This window comes from Mus musculus, chromosome 15 (genome assembly GCF_000001635.26).
Source record: "Mus musculus strain C57BL/6J chromosome 15, GRCm38.p6 C57BL/6J".
NCBI lineage: Eukaryota > Metazoa > Chordata > Mammalia > Rodentia > Muridae > Mus > Mus musculus.
Window position 1 is genome coordinate 86,222,016 of NC_000081.6, and position 19,826 is coordinate 86,241,841.

The window sequence follows — 19,826 nt, forward strand, 5'->3', positions numbered from 1 at the left end:
TATCTCACGAGGGAGACGGTGGTTCCGACCCTGAGGCTTGGAAGCTAGGGGTTTTTATAGAAAAGGGGTGGGGCTGGGGGAGGAATTGGCACGGTTTCACATGATTGGTCCATTTAAACATCAGACTGTCAGAAGGGCGGGAGATAGGGAGGAACCAGGCCAGTCAGGACATGTAATGACGGGCCTGCCCCGGCATGTCCTGGCCTGTTCTGCTATGTTCTCAGCCCCAGGTTTCAAAGCTCACAAACAACTCTTTGGGCTATTTGACATACATTACATGAATCACAGGTCTCAAGTTTTATTTCCTTTCATTCCCCTCTTCTTCTACTAAGTAATTCTAATCTTAGAATTTCAGAAGTATATGGAGAATAGAAATCATACTCTTTTTCTATAAGAACAAAAACAGAATAAGAAGGGATAGTAAACAGAACTAGGCAGGGACCCTTCTAGTGAGGCTTGAGGGTCTGGGCATGATGTAGGTGTACGTGGATCAGATCTCTTGCTGGAACTGGTGAGATGTCTTTTGTGGTACCCGGCTCGTTCGCTGTAGCCAATTGTGGCCAGCCTTCTTTCTGCACCACCTGCAAGCCTTTTAACTTAGCTTACAGATTATTATTACAACAACATGTAGGTTTAGACACATCATTTAAGACAGTGATGGGCATGGGGAAGGAGCACCAAGTCTGCACCAGTCTCTTTTAGAATTCTATTCATCTTTTCTACCTGTCCTGAGCTTTGGAGCTTGTATGCATAATGTAACTTCTAATCAATCTCTAATATCTTGGCCAGTCCCTGATTTACCTGGGCAACAAAGGCAGGTCCATTACCTCGGGAAGATTTCTTTTAGGATCTTCTTGGCTATCACATTGGCCGTCTCAGTCCTGGTAGGAAAAGCTTCTACCCACCTTGAAAAGGTGTCTTCAACCTCGAGGCTACTGCCATCGGTGTACCAGCTCGAACTCTCAGGCCAAGGCTGATCTGATCCTTCAGATCATTTTGAGTACCAGTTTCTTCTGCCAGAACGTCAGTGCAGTGATGAGTAGGGCAGTAGGGTATTGAGATTGAGGACAGCAGGTGGAGCGAAGGTCACTCGTTTAGTCAACAAAAAAGCTCTGATAATGTGTCACAGGAGCGTTGGTCGTCATCCATCAGTCAGGGGGCTTTCAGATAATGCTTTCAAGAGTGTAGGGTGCCACTACAGTTATTTGCTGTCCCAAAGTGAGCTTATCAGCATCCTTGATAAGCAGAGCTATTGCAGCAATAGCTTACAGGCAAGAAAACCACCCGCTGGCAACAGGGTCTAACTTCTTGGATAGGTAAGCCACTGGCCTTTTTCAAAGTCCCAAAGTCTGAGTAAGGACCCCTGATCTCTCTTCCACATAAAGAGTGAAAGGCTTGGTTAGGTTAGGCAAAGGCTGGCCATCAGTAGGGCCGGAAAACCAAGGCACGAGGTGGGACTCGAACCCACGATCTTGTAACCGGAAAACTAAGGCACGAGGTGGGACTCGAATCCACACTCTTGTAACTGGAAAACCAAGGCACGAGGTGGGACTCGAACCCACGATCTCGTAACCGGAAAACCAAGGCACGAGGTGGGACTCGAACCCATGATCTCGTAACCGGAAAACTAAGGCACGAGGTGGGACTTGAACCCACACTCTTGTAACCGGAAAACCAAGGCACGAGGTGGGACTCGAACCCACGATCTCATAACCGGAAAACTAAGGCACGAGGTGGGACTCGAACCCACGATCTCGTAACCGGAAAACCAAGGCACGAGGTGGGACTCGAACCCGTGATCTCAGAACCCTAAAACCAAGGCACGAGGTGGGACTCGAACCCACGATCTCATAACCCTGAAACCAAGACACAAATTCACAAACCAAGACACAAATTCAGTGGTGCCACACTTAGACAACAGACAACATGTAAGACGCACACAAACAAACGTACCTCCAAGGGGTCTTTTGGGGTTCCTGGGTGTCACGCAGATCTCGCTGGGGCCTCCAAATGAAAGAACCTAGTGGGGAAACCCCCACTCAATTCCCATTCGGCGTGCACCCAAGAATCATGAACAGACGACTATCTTGATGTAAAAGCATGAGGTAGTTTAATGACAGAGCTCCGGGCCGACACATATCTCCCGCAGGAGACAGAGGTGTCGACCACATGGTGGAGCCATAATGGCGGAGCTCCGGGTCGAAATGTATCTCACACAGGAGACAGTGGTTCCCTTGGGGTTATTTCTTATGTAGTTAATATACCATGAGGGCAGCAAATGCACTCAGCTCCCTGCTGTGTCCAGAGAAAAAGAGGAGTGTGGAGAAGGGAAGACAGTGAGACTTGCTCTGCTCTCTTCCCTAACTCTCCATGCTCCATCAGGATGAGGGCCATGGTAACTTGCCATGGTCCTGGGCAGGAGAATGACCTTTCTCTTCCTGCAGCTTAGCCCTCTCCCTAACCCTCCCCCCTAGAGATCTGTGACTTCCCAGTACCTGCCATGTGGAGCCTTGCAGACTGTTCTGTGACAGGAGTCCAGCACCAGGAACCAAGCTTTCTGCCAGCAAGGTGGCTGGCTGTAAGGACTTCACCCAGAAGTTGGATGTGGGGAGTATCACTTGGCCTCTGGAGCAGCCATGGGTGACCATGTTCTCCTTCTAGTATGGAGTCTAGGGATAGATTCCTAAAACTCATTTCTAGAGCAGGGTGTCCATGCTGTGCCTGTGTCATGGAGGTGGGAGTCCCAGAGCTGATTGGTGACAGGGCTGTGGGATTGTTTTCTGAGTGGTCCAGGCCTTATAGTGGTTGGTGGGGCATGGGACTGTGGTTTGCCTTTCACTGATGAAGCTTGCTTAGAGCCCTGTGGCTTGTCAGCAGAATCAAGATTTGAACTGGAGGAGGACTGTCATAGCACACAACTTCTCATCTCTGTCTCGTCCTCTAGCTGTGCATCTCTAAAAAGCTGACTCACCCCAGCCCACTGGAACTGGGCCCTCCAGGGGTAGCTTAGACTCCCACCAGCTTCTCAGAGCCTTCAGGGTGTGTTGGGCTTCTCGCCACCCGAAGAGCGCTGAGCTCCAGAGCTGCCAGGCTGCATTTAGGCATGTCTCTGGGTTTGCCGGGTTAGGCAAGCTGCTTCTAGGCTCATGCTGGTGTGCAGATAAGAGGCAGAGGTGTCACAGGGTCTGAGGGAGTGTGACCACTGTTCTTCCCATTCCTGTGGCTTGTCCTAGAGACTGCTATTGTGAGGATGCCAGACTTTCTGTTCTCCTTTTTTGAAATGTTGTTTCCTCTTTTCTTGGCATAGTAAGGAGGTTCCACCTTCGCTGTTCCCTCCCAGTTCAGGGCACAGCTGTGGAGTCTCCCATGCAGCGAGCTCAGGGCTGAGGCTGCTGCTGGGACTGGAGAGACAGTGCAGGCGGATCCTGGCCTGGCATTGAGTCCCTACATGTGCTGTTTACTCTCCCTGCATGGGCTGCAGTGAGGAAGCTCAGTCTTGGCACAAGGCTGCTGCTCCTCTGTGAGCTGGCTGGACCGTTGTAGGCATGTATATTCAGCCTAGAGCCCTTCTTACCTCATGTGAAGCATTGGTCTGTCCCACATATCCTCCTGGGTGTACTCTTTCATTCTAGGATCACCCTCTGAGAATGCACTCCAGGCCTGATGTGTGCCCAGGGCTTGTCCAGCATGCTGATCTGCTGTCTTCCTTTACTTTAGTGGTTCCAACCTTCCTGGTGTTGCGACCCTTTAATACAGTTCTTCATCTTGTGGTGACCCCCAACCATAACATTATTTCATTGCTGCTTCATAACTGCAAATTTGCTACTGTTACGAATCAAAATGTAAATATCTGCTATGTGACCCTTGTGGGGGTCGTGACCCACAGGTTGAGAACTGCTTCTCTCCATGCACACTGAGCCTGCCTGAACTAGCCACTGTGCACTAGCCAGATCTGAATGTCAGAGGTCCAGAGCTGCTGTCTGCTTGTTCCCTTATACATGTTTCTGTGCTGGCCTGAAAAGAGCATCTTCTCTGAACATTCTTACTCCAAGGCCAGATGGGCCATGCTAATCCCTGTCATCTGAATAGAGATGAGCTCTTACTGGGTGACGAGGGATGCTGCCTGTGGACATATGTGCAAGTAGAGAGGCAGGGCAAAGACCAGGTACTGAAGAGGGGCAAGTCCATCAGTGTCACTGTGGACCTTAGTGGCAGGGACAGCCTAGGGAGCTGCCTTGTTAGAACCTGCGATCTTGTGACTGAATTGTGGCCATTCCTCCTTTACTGTTCTTTGTGCTGTGTCCTAATGAATTGTCTACCTTGTGAAGCAACCCTGCCGCCCTTGTTTCTCTCTTCCCTTTGGGTGTTAGCATTGGCTGCTGCTGGTGTGTGGTATTTGATGAGACTTAATCGAGCTGTGTCGTGCAGAACAGACAGTATTTTATGGTGCCCCTCAAGCAAAGGCCAAGCTGGAGAATTTGATGTACTCTCCTGACTGGTAAGGGCTGTTCTGGCCAAAGTCCTAATGTGGCACATACCTCAGAGATTTTCTTTCTCTCTTGGGCATTTCCTCAGTGTCTTCAGCCCGTCCTGCCCCACACCAGCCTTCAAGAGGTGCCCCTGATTCTTGGGCTGCATTATTATCACTTTCTTCCCTTCTCAGCTCCCCTTCTTGAGCTGTCATTTTGGGGAGGGGTAGCTTCAAGACAGGGTTCTTCTGTGTATACCTGGCTTTCCTGGAACTTTCTGAGTAGACCAAGTTGGCCTTGAACTCAAGAGATCCATTTGCTTCCGCCTCCTAAATTCTGGGATTAAAGGTGTGAGCTGCTGATGCCTGCCTGCCTGCCTTCCTTCCTTCCTAATTTCCTTCCTAATTTATTTCCTTTCTTCCTTTCTTCCTTCCTTTCTTTCTTCCTTCCTTCCTTCCTTCCTTCCTTCCTTCCTTCCTTCCTTCCTTCCTTCCTTCCTTCCTTCCTAGCTGTCATTTTAATGGGTGCTTCCTTGTCCTGAAAAAGATAAATTTTTCTAGCCCCCTTGGGGCTGTGAGGTATCTGCTCCAGGGCGCTGTTCCTCTGTCATCTCTTTGCTGCCCTTCCATGGCTCACCATGTCATGTGCTGCCCTCTGTGGAGATTGCCCTGCTTGCATGTGAGTGAGAGCCTGTGTTGAGTAACAGGGCTGCCACCTGTGGCCTCCATGATGTGCTTGCTTGCTTGTTCTCCATGGCTGAGCCCTTCCTACCTGTGTTGTTCTGGGATCTGTGTAGGGTAGACACTGGAGCATAACTAACAGCCCCTCTCAGTACACTCCGGTTACCAAGGAATCCTTGTAAAGTTTTCTTTCTCTGCTTTGAGGGGATGTAAAGTCCCTGTTCTTTTCATGTGAAGCCCCCTGATTTGTTTACTTGTTTGTTTATGTTTGGCCTGTGGCCTCCTTCCTTCTATATAGTGATATAATTTACATATTATACAATTTACCCAGTTAAAATGTTCACAATTTAAATCTCTCTCTCTCTCTCTCTCTCTCTCTCTCTCTCTCTCTCTCTCTCTCTCTCTCTCTCTCTCTCTGTGTGTGTGTGTGTGTGTGTATAGGTAAAACCACAACCTATCTGTCTATGAAGAACAGAAGACAATGTTTGGGAGTCTGATCTCCTTTCATCTTGTGGACTCTGAGATTCAAACTCAAGTCTACTTGTGTCTTATTCAAGGAGCCATCTTGCCAGCCAGACATTCAGGATTTTAAAATGCATATTTAGAATTATGTAATTATGATCACAGTTGACTTCAGATACTTTCATTCCAAGAAAGAGAAACCATATCTTCTTACGCCTTTACTTTCTACCCTTTCCCAGGAAACCTGTAATCTACCCTGTCTCTGTGGGTGAATCTTTAGACATTTCCTACTGTATTCATACAGCAGCATATCTTGGTAACTTTTTGTTTGTTTGAGATGGGGCCTCATTGTGTATCCCAGGCTGATTTTGACCTACTACCCTCTTGCCTCAGCCTCTTGAGTTCTGTTTGACCTCCTTTTTGCTTAGCACATATATATTTCTAGACAGAGATTTCCTGTATAGTCCTGGCTGTCCTAGAACTCACTCTGCAGAGCAGACTGGCCTCGAACTCAGAGATCTGCCTGTCTCTGAATGTTGGGATTAAAGGTGTGTGCCACCACTGTCCAGCTTGCTTGGCATATTTTTAAGGCTTGTCTATGTTACAGCTTGAGACACTTGGGGTGTTCCTTGGTTTACAGTAGGATTCCATCCTGGTGCCCTGTTGTAAGGGGAAAGTGCACAGAGCTCTGCGGCACACCAGATCTCCTAACCTAGGGCTATACTGACTGTGAAGCACCACGATCTCTGCTCTTGCTGTAGGCTGGCAGGAACTGGGGCTCACTGCTGCCACCCAGTATTGAGAAAAGGTATTGCATCACATATTACAAGCCTGAGAAAGATTACAGGTCAAATGTGTGTTTTCTGCTTAGTATTTATTACTCTCACACCCTTGTGAAATTTGGAAATTGTCTGAGCCATCGTAAGTTGGGGACCATTTGTAATTTCCTCACTCCCTGCTTGAGACGGGGTCTGGCTATGTAGGATGACCTTGAACTCAGTTCTCCTACCTTTGCCCCCTGACTGCTGGGATTACAGGTAGGCAGCACATAGCTGGTTTCATTCATGCATCATTTTTATGATTTAATATTCCATTGTGAACACTTCACCTTCATTCCCTGTTCACTTGACAGACTTTATAGGCCCTTTCCTTGTTGTCTGCTTGCTGTGCTGGGCTGTGGGGCTTTCTGTTCATCAGATCTGTATGACCTGCCTCTCTAAAAACTGCTGCACTTTGACCCTTCTGGCTCAGTGAAGCAGTGCCTTACAAGAGTCGGTCTCTTGTGACCCTAGAGCAGTGGTTCTCAACCTCTGGGTTGCACCCCTTTTGGGGGTCAAATGACTCTTTCATAGGGATTGTCTAAGACTATCGGAAAATACATATTTACATTATGATTCATAACAGTAGCAAAGTTACAGTTATGAAGTAGTAATTTTAAACTGGGGGGTTGCCACAACCTGAGGAACTGTATTAAAGTGTTGCACATTGGGAAGGCTGAGAACCACTGTCCTAAAGCCTTGTCCCTTAGAAGACTAGTTAGAGATAGAGACCACCTGCGGTGACTGCGGCCCCTAGAGCTCTAGCATGTCCTCCAGCAGGAAGAAGCGTCACACACAGTGGAGGTTGCTGAGTCTTTGCGCCCAGGTTCCTTTCCCTGCTTCTACACAGTCACTGTCCTGCGCTACGCCTTCATTGTCATGCATCCTGTACTGAGCTTCTTCAAAAGTTCCAGTCTCCAGCTTCCTGCCCTGCTTAATTTCCTGCCCCGACTTCTCTCAGTGATGGACAGTACCTGGAAGTGTAAGATGAAACAACCCCCTCCCGCCCCCCATCCTAGGTTGCTTTTTTGGTCATGGTGTTTATCACAGCAATAGAAAGGTAACTAAGATACACGTGATAGGAATTATTTTTGCATTCAGGTACACATGCAAAAAGGACAAGGTTTTGCACCAACATTTACTAGTGACATGTGTTGTACATTAAATATACATGGGTATTTTTAACTTGCTTTCAGTGTTCTGTTGGTGAGTTAATCTCATCTCTGTCCACCACGGTTAGCGCCTGCTCTGTCTGGCTTGGTTGGTACCTCGTCTGTGTTTACACTCACAGGCCCTGCTTCCTTTGTACTCAGTCCTCAGGTGGTAGCGAGCATCTAGGAGAGAGAGCTTGGAGCCTTCTGCGCGCTGGCTACGGGTCTTATCACATTCAGCATCTTGGTCATGCATGTCCTGGAGGTGTGGCTCAGCACACAGGAGGCCGCAGCTCTGATGCCCAGCCCTGCTAAGACTTTTTAGCTGCCTGTGTAGTGTCACAGACTTTGCTGAGTCTCTTTCCTTATGTGCTTACACAAGAGGTTTTGTGTCTCTGTGGCAGGACGTGGCGTTATGTCACGTGTCCTTGCTTTCACAAAGTATCCCTAGGGTGCTGTATAACTGTAGAGTCTTAAAAGATATATAATTTATTCAATAATTTCAAGAGCATATTTATGTACTTTTTTGGGGGAGTGGGTCAGAGAGCCTGCACACATACCTCTGCAGCGCGCCCCCAGCTATGAGTATTCTTCCAGAAAGGTTTCCTTATCTGAGGTAAGTATGCGTGCCACTTGCCAGGCCTTTTCAGTGGCTCCACTGAAGTCTGTTTTTCTTCTTTAGCAATGCTAGACCAAATAAATGCAATTTTAATAAGATAAAAACGAGGCTCCTTTAAGTCTGAGCTTGAACTTTGTTGGAACATTTTCTACTCAATAAACACAAGTGGTTTGCCTATGAAGAATTAATGAGTTTCCTGTTCTGCTGGGAGGGAAAGGCCTGAAATCTTTGATAATGCTGCAGAGACTTTTATGAAAATGACATGCAAATAGTGCCCTGCAGGCCAAGCTGCCTACTGTTTTGAATATAAATATATTGGGAATAGAAGAAGCCTGTGAGTATTAGAGGCAAGAGAGATTGGCAGTTGTGACAGGTGCTCTCTGTGGGTCACTTTCTGTATACAAAGTGCTACCACTGTGGCTGTCTTGGCCACGGTGTGTACTTGACTTCTGTTTGGATGCCAGGCTTCACCCAGGTAAACCCTCTCCGCCACACATCCACAACTGTACCCTGTAAAAATTCTCATTTCCTCTCCCAGGCCGAGGAACTTAAGGACCAGAGAGTTGACTCGTTTTGAGTTTTACCAACCAGTAAGTGTTGGCCCTGGAATTGGAACCTGGACCCTTTGACTCTTCATCTTGAGAACACTGCACCAGGGTCAGGCACCCCTGAGATTTGGAGAAAGGCTACTCTAGGTTGTGTATGATCTGAGTAACTATATACCTGTTCTCTCCCTTGACAAACAGCACATTTCTGATTCTCCTGGGTTCTGTAAAATGCAGGTAATGCACAGGGCTGTGGGGGCTTGGTTCTTGCCTCAGGATGTTCTGGAAGTCACTGGAAGGACTGGAAGGTTAGGGCTGAAGTAAGGCTCTTCACTTTTTTGTCTTACTGTGGTCAGTGACTGCTACAGGAGGTTAGTTATGATGGGTCAGTTGAGATGGGTACTCACGGGCACTTCTTGGGACTAATACTCAAAGAGTATTGCCTGGGGTACAAGAGAGAAAATCCAGCCAGTCAGGTGGAAGCTCTAGTCAGGGTTCAGCAAGCATGTTAGTTCTTCTATTTTATATCCTGTGTAACTGCACCCATCCCTCATGCCCCATATAACTGCACCCACCCACTTCAAATCTATGTAGCTGTGCTTACCCACGTAAAGTGTGAGCCTTCCTCCATTGCTCTTCACCTTTTCACTGAGGCAAGGTGTGTCAGTCAACCAGAACTGTTTGGTGTGGTGCCATTGGTCCTGCTAACCAAGCTGTCCCAGGCTTCCTCTGTCTCCCCCTCCCTGGGTTGGAATTACAGATGAACTACCATGCTCACTTATACATCTGGGGTTACATGTGAGTCCTGGGGTTTCAGATTCCTGTCCTCTTAACTACTGAACATCTCCCAGGCCCCATCTGTCTAGAATTTTCTGCCTGCCTCTCTTTTCTTAGGTTCAGGTATACCTCTTTTCCAAGGGAAAACCAGCACTGGGTTTAATGTGAGTGCGTGCTGTGTTCCCATAGGAATGACCACAGGGCATTCTAACACTAGGCTACTGTTCTCTTTGATAGGCACACTATTCTGATGGCTGTACAGGAAAGGGTAACACGCCCACAGTTCTAGATGTGGACATCTTTTGGTGGGACTGCTATTTGCTGGCCATACAGCACAAATGACACAGAAGGAATTCTCACTTTGCAAATCAGTAAGCAGGTGAATCCTTGTTAGCAGATGGACACAGGATATGAGTAGTTTACAAAAGAAGAGGTACCAGTGGAAAAAATATCTCAGGCACAGAGCCAGCGTGGAGATTGCTTCTGTCCAGTTAGTGGGGTCTGGCCATCGGCCAGCTCTTGTTGCGGGAGAGGGAGCTACTTGACTGTCCTTTGGCAGCATGGCCAAATCTCCTTAAGTGTGTGCCTTATGCCCAGGGCATTCCCATTGCAGGACTTTGTCCTTAGGAGGTTATCAAGTGCTGTGTAGCCATTTCTCTCCAGAGGTGTTATTGCTATCCTTGTAACCACAAACACTTTTAAATCAGTTCTGTGTTTCACAGTCAACCTTGGGTAAACTCATTATGTTGTAGCCATATGGCAGCACAGTGTGAAATTAGAAGTGATGCTGTCCAGGGAGGTGGCACGGGCCAGAGATGAGGGAACCAGAGCTCATTCTATTCCTGTGGGGTTTACAACGTTTAATGTTGAAATAATTAAGATTTACAAGGAGTTGCAGGCAAGTCCGAGCACTCTCCGCCTCAGAGTGGCCTTTTACATTTACATATGCTACTTGTAGGCTCCTCACACATCAGGTAACACAACTGAAGGTAAACAAATGACTTAAGTAAACTGAAGAAGAAGGAAGTAATAATTTGGGGAAATACTTCACATCACAGAGTCAGCAAGGTAGAACTTAATTTTAAAAAAGATTTATTTTTATTATTAAAAGTATTTTATTTATGTATTTGCTTGTGTGTGTGTATATATGTGCCGCAGCATGTAGGTAGAGGTCAGCGGTCAGCTTGTAGGAGTTGTTTTCTCCTTTCACTATATGGGTCCTGGGGATTGAACAAACTTAGTTTGTCAGGGTTAGGGGCAAACAGTTTTATCCACTGAGTTGCTGTAGTGATCCTAACTTTTCTTTCTTTTTTTTACTTTTAATTATGTTTATATGTGTGGTGGTGGAGGGATGTGCATGTATGAATGCAGGTGCCCATGGAAGCCAGAAGAGGGATTTGAAGATGGAGTTATAGGTAGCCTTAAGATGCTTGATGTGGGTGCTTGGAATTGAACTTGTGTCCTCTGCAAGAACTGTATGTTCCCCCTCTCTCTCTGTCCATCTCTCCATTCCCAGGATTTAAAGAAAACTTCCTTCTAAGCTTTTCCTTGCTGTGGATGGGAATCAACACTGGACAATGTGGGGAGGGAGGGAGAGGGAGAGGGAGGGAGGGGGAGCAGCTAGCTCTAAATGGGAAGTCTTTATCAGACCCCTTCCTTCAAGGCTTAGGGAATCTGTGCAGAGAGATTCCCAGAGCCAGAGGTGATGGATGACCCCAAGGAAACCCAGCAGGATGAGCCACACATTAGTTCACAGGGGCTGACAGCAGGCACAAGACCTGTACACGTTCAAACCAGATCAGATTCCAGCACTGAGAAGGGGACGTGGACACACAAAGTCCCACCCTTCTTCAAGAGACTATTTGAAAGGGACAATCTGTTTTCTCCAGTGGAGTCTGACTGGGTTTATCAACCACACTGCAGAGTACCTGGCCCACACAAAGTGTATTCTGGGTTGGTTTGTGCACTTTTTGTTTTTTATCTTTCTGTTTTGTCTTGATCTTTCTTTCTTTCTTTCTTTCTTTCTTTCTTTCTTTCTTTCTTTCTTTCTTTCTTTCTTTCTTTCTTTCTTTCCTTCCTTCCTTCCTTCCTTCCTTCCTTCCTTCCTTCCTTCCTTCTTTCTTCTTGCGAGGGAGGTGGGGAGGATCTGAGAGGATCTGGGGAGAGGGATCTATTAAAATAAAAACATCTTTTAACTCACTTAAAAATACTACACATATTTGTGTGTGTGTGCGCGCATATGCACATGTCACCCACAGCACTTGGATGGAGATCAGGAAACAACTTTGAGAATCAGTTTTCTCCTTTCCCCATTAGATGATTGAACCCAGGGATTGGACTCAGGTTGTCAGGCTTGGCAACTAGCGCCTTTTACCAGCTGAGCCCTCCATGGTCCCAGGACTTCATAAAAAAAAAAAAAAGCCTGCATGTGCTTACCTACATTGCTCTTTATGTCTCTCTGCACGCTTCTCCCTTCATCAGGGTCTTGTGTCGGAACCCCAGAGTGGGATGTCAGTTAGGGTGTCTGACGCCAGTGGCTCTGATGAGTAGGGATTCCTTTGTCTCTTGTGCCTGGAAGGGAAAGGAGGTGATCTGCCTGGACCCCAGCTCAAGGAAGCCATCACAGGGCCACTCTATCTCCTGCTGTACCAGCCTTCAGAGGTGGCTTCATTCTTGAGACTTCTCATGCCGAGGTGACAGATATCCTGGCCTCACCTCAAAGGGACATGCCTGACTCAGAGGAGCTGAGGTTCAAGGGTACTGGCTGAGCCTGTCTGGTTTTGGTGGGAGAGTCGCACCCTCATATGTTTTTAAATTGATTACATCTTTACAAAATTCTTTATGTTTGGATAACCAGAGGCGCATCTGGTGGATATTCCCAGTGAGGTTACCTTGTGAGGTTGTGTCGTGCTTGTGAAACACATTTGTGAGCAGTGGCTCAGGAACCCGGTGTTCCCAGTGGTCTGAGGACTCCTGGGGCTCCCTGATGGTCCAGAGCATCGTGGGGTGTGTGGGCCTGTGGGCGCCGTAGCCCCGGTGGCTGACATGCAGCTGCTGATGGGTGTGGCTCTTCCTGGCGTGGGGCTGAGGAGCTGGCAGTTTTCTTGATTCACCATTGGGCTTTCAGCAGAGCTAAAAAACCCGAAAAACCAAAAAACCAAAAACCCTAACGTTTTGTTTCCTGTTCTCCTAGCATCCAGCATGTGTATGGAGCCCAGCACCCACCGTTTGATCCGCTGTTACATGGCACGTAAGTGGCAGTTGGTGACCTGCTTCTGCCAGCTCATTGGAGGTTCAGAGGGAGGGGAAATGTTCTCTCAGTCAGCAGATGGCCTAGCCACTTGCTTTGTGAGACACTACTGTCCGAGAGTAGTTCCCCCTGTAGCTGGGCAGTGGGATGTGGGGCTGCAGAGAGCTGGCACTCCTGGCTTGAGGGCAGCGTGGCTCCAGACTGTCCTTACACCGCACCTGAACCCTTCCTCGGTCCTGCACTCTCTCTGTCCTGGTGGTGGCTCTTCTGAGTATTGGGCCTAGCCCAGTGCTGGTGTGGCCCTGCAGGGCTGCACCTGTCTGTCATATTTCTAGACTTCTACTGGGGCCTATGCCATGTGTTGTTGTCAAGCTTGGAGGGACGTCCTTTGAACTATTCTGTCTCCGAGTGTGTATGCCAAGGCCCCGTTTTCTGCAAGGTCCTCTTGCTCTGTACCCGTCCGCTGCTGCTTTAGGAGCTTGGCTGAGATGGAGGGAGCGTGAGAATGTACTTTCTAGCCTTGGCACCATTGCTGTGTAGTTCTGTGCTGCTTGGTGGCTCTTGTCTGGAACGCCTCCCTCCCTATCACGTAGCCTGTGCAGTGCCAAGTCCTATTTTGATGCCCACACTTTGTGCTTTTCTTGGCACCCTCATCTAGATGAAGTACCTTCTCCCTTGGGATTCTTTTTTTGGCTGAGTGTGCACAGTAAAGACACCTTTGCTTTGTAGCTTGCTCAAGTCCACGCCCAAGGTGCCCACCACTCCGGTGAAGGCCAAGCGGGTCAGCACCTTCCAGGAGTTTGAGAGCAACACCAGTGATGCTTGGGATGCCGGTGAAGACGATGATGAGCTCCTGGCCATGGCGACAGAGAGCCTGAACTCTGAGGTGGTCATGGAGACAGCACATCGTGTCCTGCGCAATCACAGCCAGAGGCAGAGCCAGCCTTCACAGAAGACGACAGAACCAGAGCCAGAGCCTCAGCCCATAGCAGAGCCTCCTGTACCTCCCAGTGGTGACCTTCGCCTGGTGAAGTCTGTCAGTGAGAGCCACACTCCTTGTCCTTCAGGTAGGGATGAAGGGACAATAGAGCCAAGGAAGGATTGGATTGGAATAAAGAGGGCTGTGTGCCTGTTTGCACCAGGACTCTGGGCCTTGAGAGCCTGTACGGCCATCTTTCATGCGGATGTGGCCCTCCCAGGCCCGTGGGCTCCAGATGGTCTTTTCTTTATTTGGGGACCAGGCTTGTGGCTGGTGTGGGGGCCCAAGAAGAGGGCCACTGGGGAGCACAGGCGATGGGAGATCCTAGGCTTCTTCAGAAAGGAGCCAGGAGTGCCCACGCATGCCTCCCCTGGGTAAGGGTGCTCTCATTTACAGATGAAAAACAGATCCATAGTAGTCTAAGGCCACCCTGCTAGATTCAGAAAGGGGCTTTTACATAGCCTCATTTTCAGAACCGCCTTCTGAGAGTTGATGGGCTAAAGCCTTACCATGTCTTCAGGTGAGAAGCTGGTTTTATTTGATTTGTAGCAAATTTGGAAGTCCGAGTTTACAGGGGAAGGTGGCTTTCTCTGAATCTGATGGGGGATTGCTCCCTTCTACCTCCTGTCTGCTTAGTCTAGGCAGGCTGCCCTCTAGTGGCGGCATCCAAGGATTGACAGGAACCTTGGATTCTGCCCACCCCTGTGCTCATGCAGTGGTGGACACAACTTCTCACGTGCCCACAGCTGGCTGGACCGAGGGCATTGCTATTGCTGGTGTTGGCCCTCAGCACACCATATGGAGGAGCTGAGAGTGGTGGATCACAGGATATCTGACTTGGAGGTCCAGATCAGAAACAGACTCATCTCCAGGAGATGATGGAGCTTGGTGGTGTCACACTGTGGCAGCCTCTCCAGTACAAGTAAACACTTCTCAGGACGTCTTGTTCCTGGGGAAGGGGCTTTGAGCTCTTTGCTGTGTCCTGCAAACCTTGGGCTGAGCGTCCTGTATTTGTTATCTGGGAGAGATTTTTTTTTCTTGAGCATTTAATAATAATAGCATGTTGTTGCTCATTGTATGGCTAATACCACAGCCAGCCCCTTGGATGGTAAATTCTTCAAACTCCTCAGGCTTCTAGGAGGGAGTTGTGTTGTTCTTCCTTTACAAATGTAGTACCAAGAAGACCCCTAGCTGCTCAGGAGAGGTGGCTTGGGGTGGGGCTGGGGTTGTCTGTGGCTCTAGAGTTCCTCCTGTTAGTGCGGGCTCCTGCAGAGACCAGGAGTTCTCATCCAGAGATCTTGCTCTCATGTTGGATAGTGTGTGTCACTGAGCATGGTGTGTGCTCAGATTTCTGCAGTGCCCTGACAGAGACTGAATATTGCCACACCCTCATCAGTCAGGCCAGGGAGTCCTGCACCGTAGTTAGTGAGACCTCTACCAGGATTAGTTAGATTGGCTCTGGGAGCTGCAGGAGTGTGTCTATCCAGGGCTTAGCCCCTGTTGCCATAGAGTGCTACCCTCTGATCATAACAGCTCACCTCTTCACCAGAACGGCTGCGACTGCTTGCAAGAGACCCTCAAGATGGGACCTGCTGGCTGTGAATGTTTCCTCATAGTAGGAAGAAATGTGAGGGACACTGGATCCTTACCTCAGATTCTCATCACTCCCTCCTGTGCCTCCCAGATAGCTGTGTGCGACTCTGTCCTAGTCAGTGTTCTGTTGCTGTGAAGAGACGCCAGTGACCACAGCAATGCGTATAAGAGAAAGCATTTAGCTGAGGCTTGCTTATATTTAGAGGTCTAATCCATCACGGCCATGGTGGGAAGCACAGTGGCCTGCAGACAGGTGGGGTGCTGGGGAAGTAGCTGAGAAGTCTTTTTTTTTTTTTTTTTTTTTCCCCGAGACAGGGTTTCTCTGTGTAGCCCTGGCTGTCCTGGAGCTCACTTTGTAGACCAGGCTGGCCTCGAGCTCAGAAATCCTCCTGCCTCTGTCTCCAGAGTGCTGGGATTAAAGGCGTGCGCCACCACGCCTGGCCCCTAGCTGAGAATTCTATATCCAGATCCGTAGGCAACAGGGAGAGAGAGACACACACAGACCTGCCTTGAGCATTTGAAACCCCAAAGCCCATCCCCAGTGACACACTTCCTCCACGGCCACACCTACTCCAGCGAGGCCACACCTCCTAATCCCTGTCAAGTAGCTCTACCCCATAATGACCAATCATTCAAATATCTGAGCTGTAGGACCATTCCTATTGTAGCCATCTCAGCCCTGGATGCTAGAATGTAGACATAATGGAGGATCTCTGGCGCTTGCTGGCTAGTCAGTCAAGCTAACTCAGTGAGCTTCATGCCCAGTGAAAGAACCTGCCTCCAAAAATAGAGTCGAGAGGGACTGAGGAAGACACCTGCTGTTGAACTTGATTGCACATGCAGATGTACATATGTGCATCACACACACATGCATAGATTCCCCACGGTGTTCTGCTCCTGAGCTCCAGGGCTGATGTGTGGGAGGGTGTATTTTGGGTGCTTGTCTATAGGGCCTAAGGCAGACACCAGCATGTTGAATTTGGATCTTTCCTGAAGCTCCCTCTTGACTGCAAACTGGTCTGTGCCTTCTGAGAGTTGAGGCTGCTGGGTAGAGTCAGGGACCACAGAGCCTTATGCCCTTGGTTCCTGTGGCTCTTTGTTGGGTGACCTGGCTCCTCTCTGGGCTGTTCCTAGCCAGATCCCAGAATGGATTGTGCCATCTCCCCTCCCTCCTCAGGACTCCTTGAACCTGCAGGGTTTGGGGGGGGGGGGGGCAGCTAAGGAAACCCCGAGAGAGGGGCTCCTGACTTGTCCATGAAGGCTCCTTGCCTGCCTGGCTTTCTTTGTCCCTGTGTGCTAGGACTTGGGATGGGTGGATGGGTGGGTGGGTGAGTGGTGGTGGGGCACTGAATGAGATGTGCTCTGGTCCTTCTGAGCCTCCTGGTCACTTACCTGCTGTCCTCAGTGCCTTTGTGGCATCATCCTTTCCTTTTCTGATGGACAGTGGCTTGCCTGCCGAGTACACCTGGGTGGCCCATTAAGCCTACTGTCCAGGCCTGTGGATATCTGAAGGCTGCAGAGGAGTGCTTTGGATTTTGTTGGCTATCAGGATGTATCTGTTTGTCTGGTGAACAGTACTTCATTAGTGAGCTAGTGTTTGGTGCTGGGTGATGGGAGGGAGGGAGAGCTGACCAGATGATGGTCACAAAGGCCCATGGTAACATGGTGAGCACCTGGGCACATGGGTAAAAGAGAAGATGTGCTCAGGGGGCCAAGGGCTTCTGCTAACCTTGCCCTTTGCTCTTCTGCCCTTTCTAGAGAGCACCGGTGATACAGTCCCTCTGCAACGGTCCCAGTCTCTTCCCCACTCGGCCACAGTGACACTGAGTGGGACATCTGACCCACATGCCCTTGCTGACTCAGCCCTGAGTAAGAGAGAGACCTCTCGGCTGGACAAGTTCAAACAGCTGCTTGCTGGCCCCAACACAGACCTTGGTGAGTCCCTGAGAGTGGGTTGTGGTTTCTTACAAGACCAAAGGTGTCATAACTGGTTACACACCTGCTGTGTTGCGTTTTCATGACATCGAGTCCCTAAAATGCTGGTAGTTGGACTGCTTAATTCCTTTAGACATGTGTGCTAACATATTCCCAACACAGTATACAATTTCCTGGTATATATGCTTAATCCTTTTTACTTAATGCTACAGTATGTGGTCCTCAGGGGGAGCCCCTAGAGGCCTGGCAGGTGGCTGTCCTTGTTCTTCATAGGCTGTGGGTTGACTGTGACATCTGGGGAATGAGGAGGGATGACTACCATCCTCAACTATTGACTTTTGTACTTTGCAGACATGGGACTAAGGGTGGCATAAGTGTGACAGTGGGGAGAGGATGATTGCGGGGTGAATTGTTGTCAGTTGCACGGTCACCTGCAATGCCTGTGTGGACACTGGCCAGTCTCTAAGACAGTTGTTGCTTTCAGGATCCTGTGGTGGGATTGCCGTCGGATGACTGGTTCTCTCGTTTTCATAGCCGGTGCTTGCTGAAGGAGCTCAAGGAGAGGTGTTTATTAGGGACTTGACTTTTCTGAGGGCCACGAGAGGTCCCGGCCATGGGATCCCTCACAGCAGAGAAATAGTGTTTGAACGGGAGAGAGAGGCAGTGCAGAGCAGCACACTGCAGGCCGAGGACTGTGAGGTGCAATGCCCCTCATGGTCAGGAGGTGGCGCGTGGGGCCTGTGGATGGGCCGCAGGAAGCTGACCTGTGCCTCTGGGGAGCTTTAGGGAAGGATGGCCAAGTTTTCTGTTCAAGGTTGGAGCAGGGCGCCTTAGGTCTTAAAGTCTGTGCAATGGAATTTTTCTTTTAGTGTAATACTTTTTTTTTCTTCTTTTTGAGTCAGGGTCTCCCTATATAGCCCTGGCTGTGCTGGAACTCGATATGTAAATTAGGCTGACCTTGAACTCACAAAGTTTGCCTCTTCTGAGTGCTGTGATTAAAGGCATGTGCCACCACGCCTGGCTTTTAACTATGTTTTTAAAAACTCAGTAGCACATGCCTGTCTTAGGATGTTATGAAGCACAAGAGGATGAAGAGTGAGGATAGGCTTCTGCGCTCCTGTCAGAGGTGGCCTGTGCCACGTTACATCCTTTATGTAACTTTATACTCAGGAGAAGTCTCCAGGATTGAACAAGCAGCTTCCACACATCTACCCAGTCACCATTCTCGTCTGTGCTTGTGTGTGTCTCCAGAACCATTTGAGGGTACGTCGGGGACATCCTTCCACTTCCTCCCGAGAGCTTTGCTGTACACTTCCTAAGAGCACAGGAACCAGCTCATTCAGTGTAAAGAAATGTAGCCTTGACACAGTGCCGCTTGCCTTGTGAGGATGCACGGTGTTCGTTCACATTTTCTAGCTGTACCCCAGAGTGTTCATTATATCTCCTGTTTCCTTGTCCACCATCCAGAGCTCCATGGACCCTCCCCACAGTCCTCTCTGCTCTCATATCTCTGTGAGCCTGGAGCGCACTTTGATCCTGACACATTGAAGGCGTGTAGGCAGTCATTTGTGAGGGTCCCTCTGATTATGTGAGTCTGAGGCTCCCTTGTGATTAGGTTCAGGGGAGTGAGTCTCGCTCGGCAGGAGCATCATGGTGGTGTGTGTGTGTTCTCACCCTTTCCTTAGCGGCAGTCTGTAGAGCCGCACCTTGGAGTCTGTGTGTTCATGTAGTACCTTTTCTTCATCCACCCAGGTGGACACGCTGGTCCACACCTCACCTTTTGAATTTATATGTATTTACACAGAAGTGTATAGAGAGCCACATGGCACTCTGTGGGTGACCCACAGTTTATTTCACAAGCCCTATACTGATAGGGATGGAGGCTTGCGCTGATTGTCGGTTACTCCAGCCCAGGACCTTGTGCAGATAAGGCAGGCGCTCCTGAAGGCATCTGTTACGTTGATGATGGTGTCCGTGGAATAGTTCTCACCTAGGGTGGGGAGGAGACTACAGACAGGGTGGCTCTGTTAGGCTTGGCATAGAGCTAGATGGGTGGAAGTTAGTTAGTTCCCTTCACCAAGGTAGGAAAATAGGGTTTTCATACAAAAGGAGCAGAATCTCCCAGTTGAAGTTGAAATCCTATCTCTACCTTTCTAGCACACCATGCACCCATGTTTTGCTGAACCGGGGCTGTCAGTTGGCTGCTCAGGATCTTCAGTGGATCTCACTGAATGTGTAGGGAGAAGGCGGATCCCCCCATGCTTGTTACAAGAGGCCTCTGGAGTTGGCCATCTGGGTGGAGACCTTGAGCAGGTTTGGTAACTTGTGATCCTGGTTGTCCTGTGTCCTTGCTCGCCTGTAAGGTGTACCTGTCTGGAGCTGGGCTGAGACACTGCACAGACCTCTGGAGTGCTGGCTGTAGCAAACGCCCAGGGATACCGATTATCACAGTACGGCCCTTTGGTGATCTGTGGATGCATCAGAGTTGTTTCCAGACATTTTCTTGGCTATGTCCATTGGTTTATACCTTAGGCATGTGGCCAGGTGG

At 49.1% G+C, this 19,826-nt stretch overlaps 1 protein-coding gene across 2 annotated transcripts in view; it reads left to right on the forward strand.

Annotated features, from left to right (window-relative positions):
• The window catches only part of Tbc1d22a (TBC1 domain family, member 22a), a 284,093-nt gene that overhangs the window by 7,605 nt on the left and 256,662 nt on the right, over positions 1-19,826 (forward strand). For both annotated transcript variants that reach the window (XM_006520833.3, NM_145476.2), the window contains exons 2-4: positions 12,715-12,771; positions 13,501-13,838; positions 17,102-17,278. In XM_006520833.3, the coding sequence (XP_006520896.1) occupies positions 12,715-12,771; positions 13,501-13,838; positions 17,102-17,278 (572 nt within the window). The remainder of the gene's footprint in view (positions 1-12,714; positions 12,772-13,500; positions 13,839-17,101; positions 17,279-19,826) is intronic.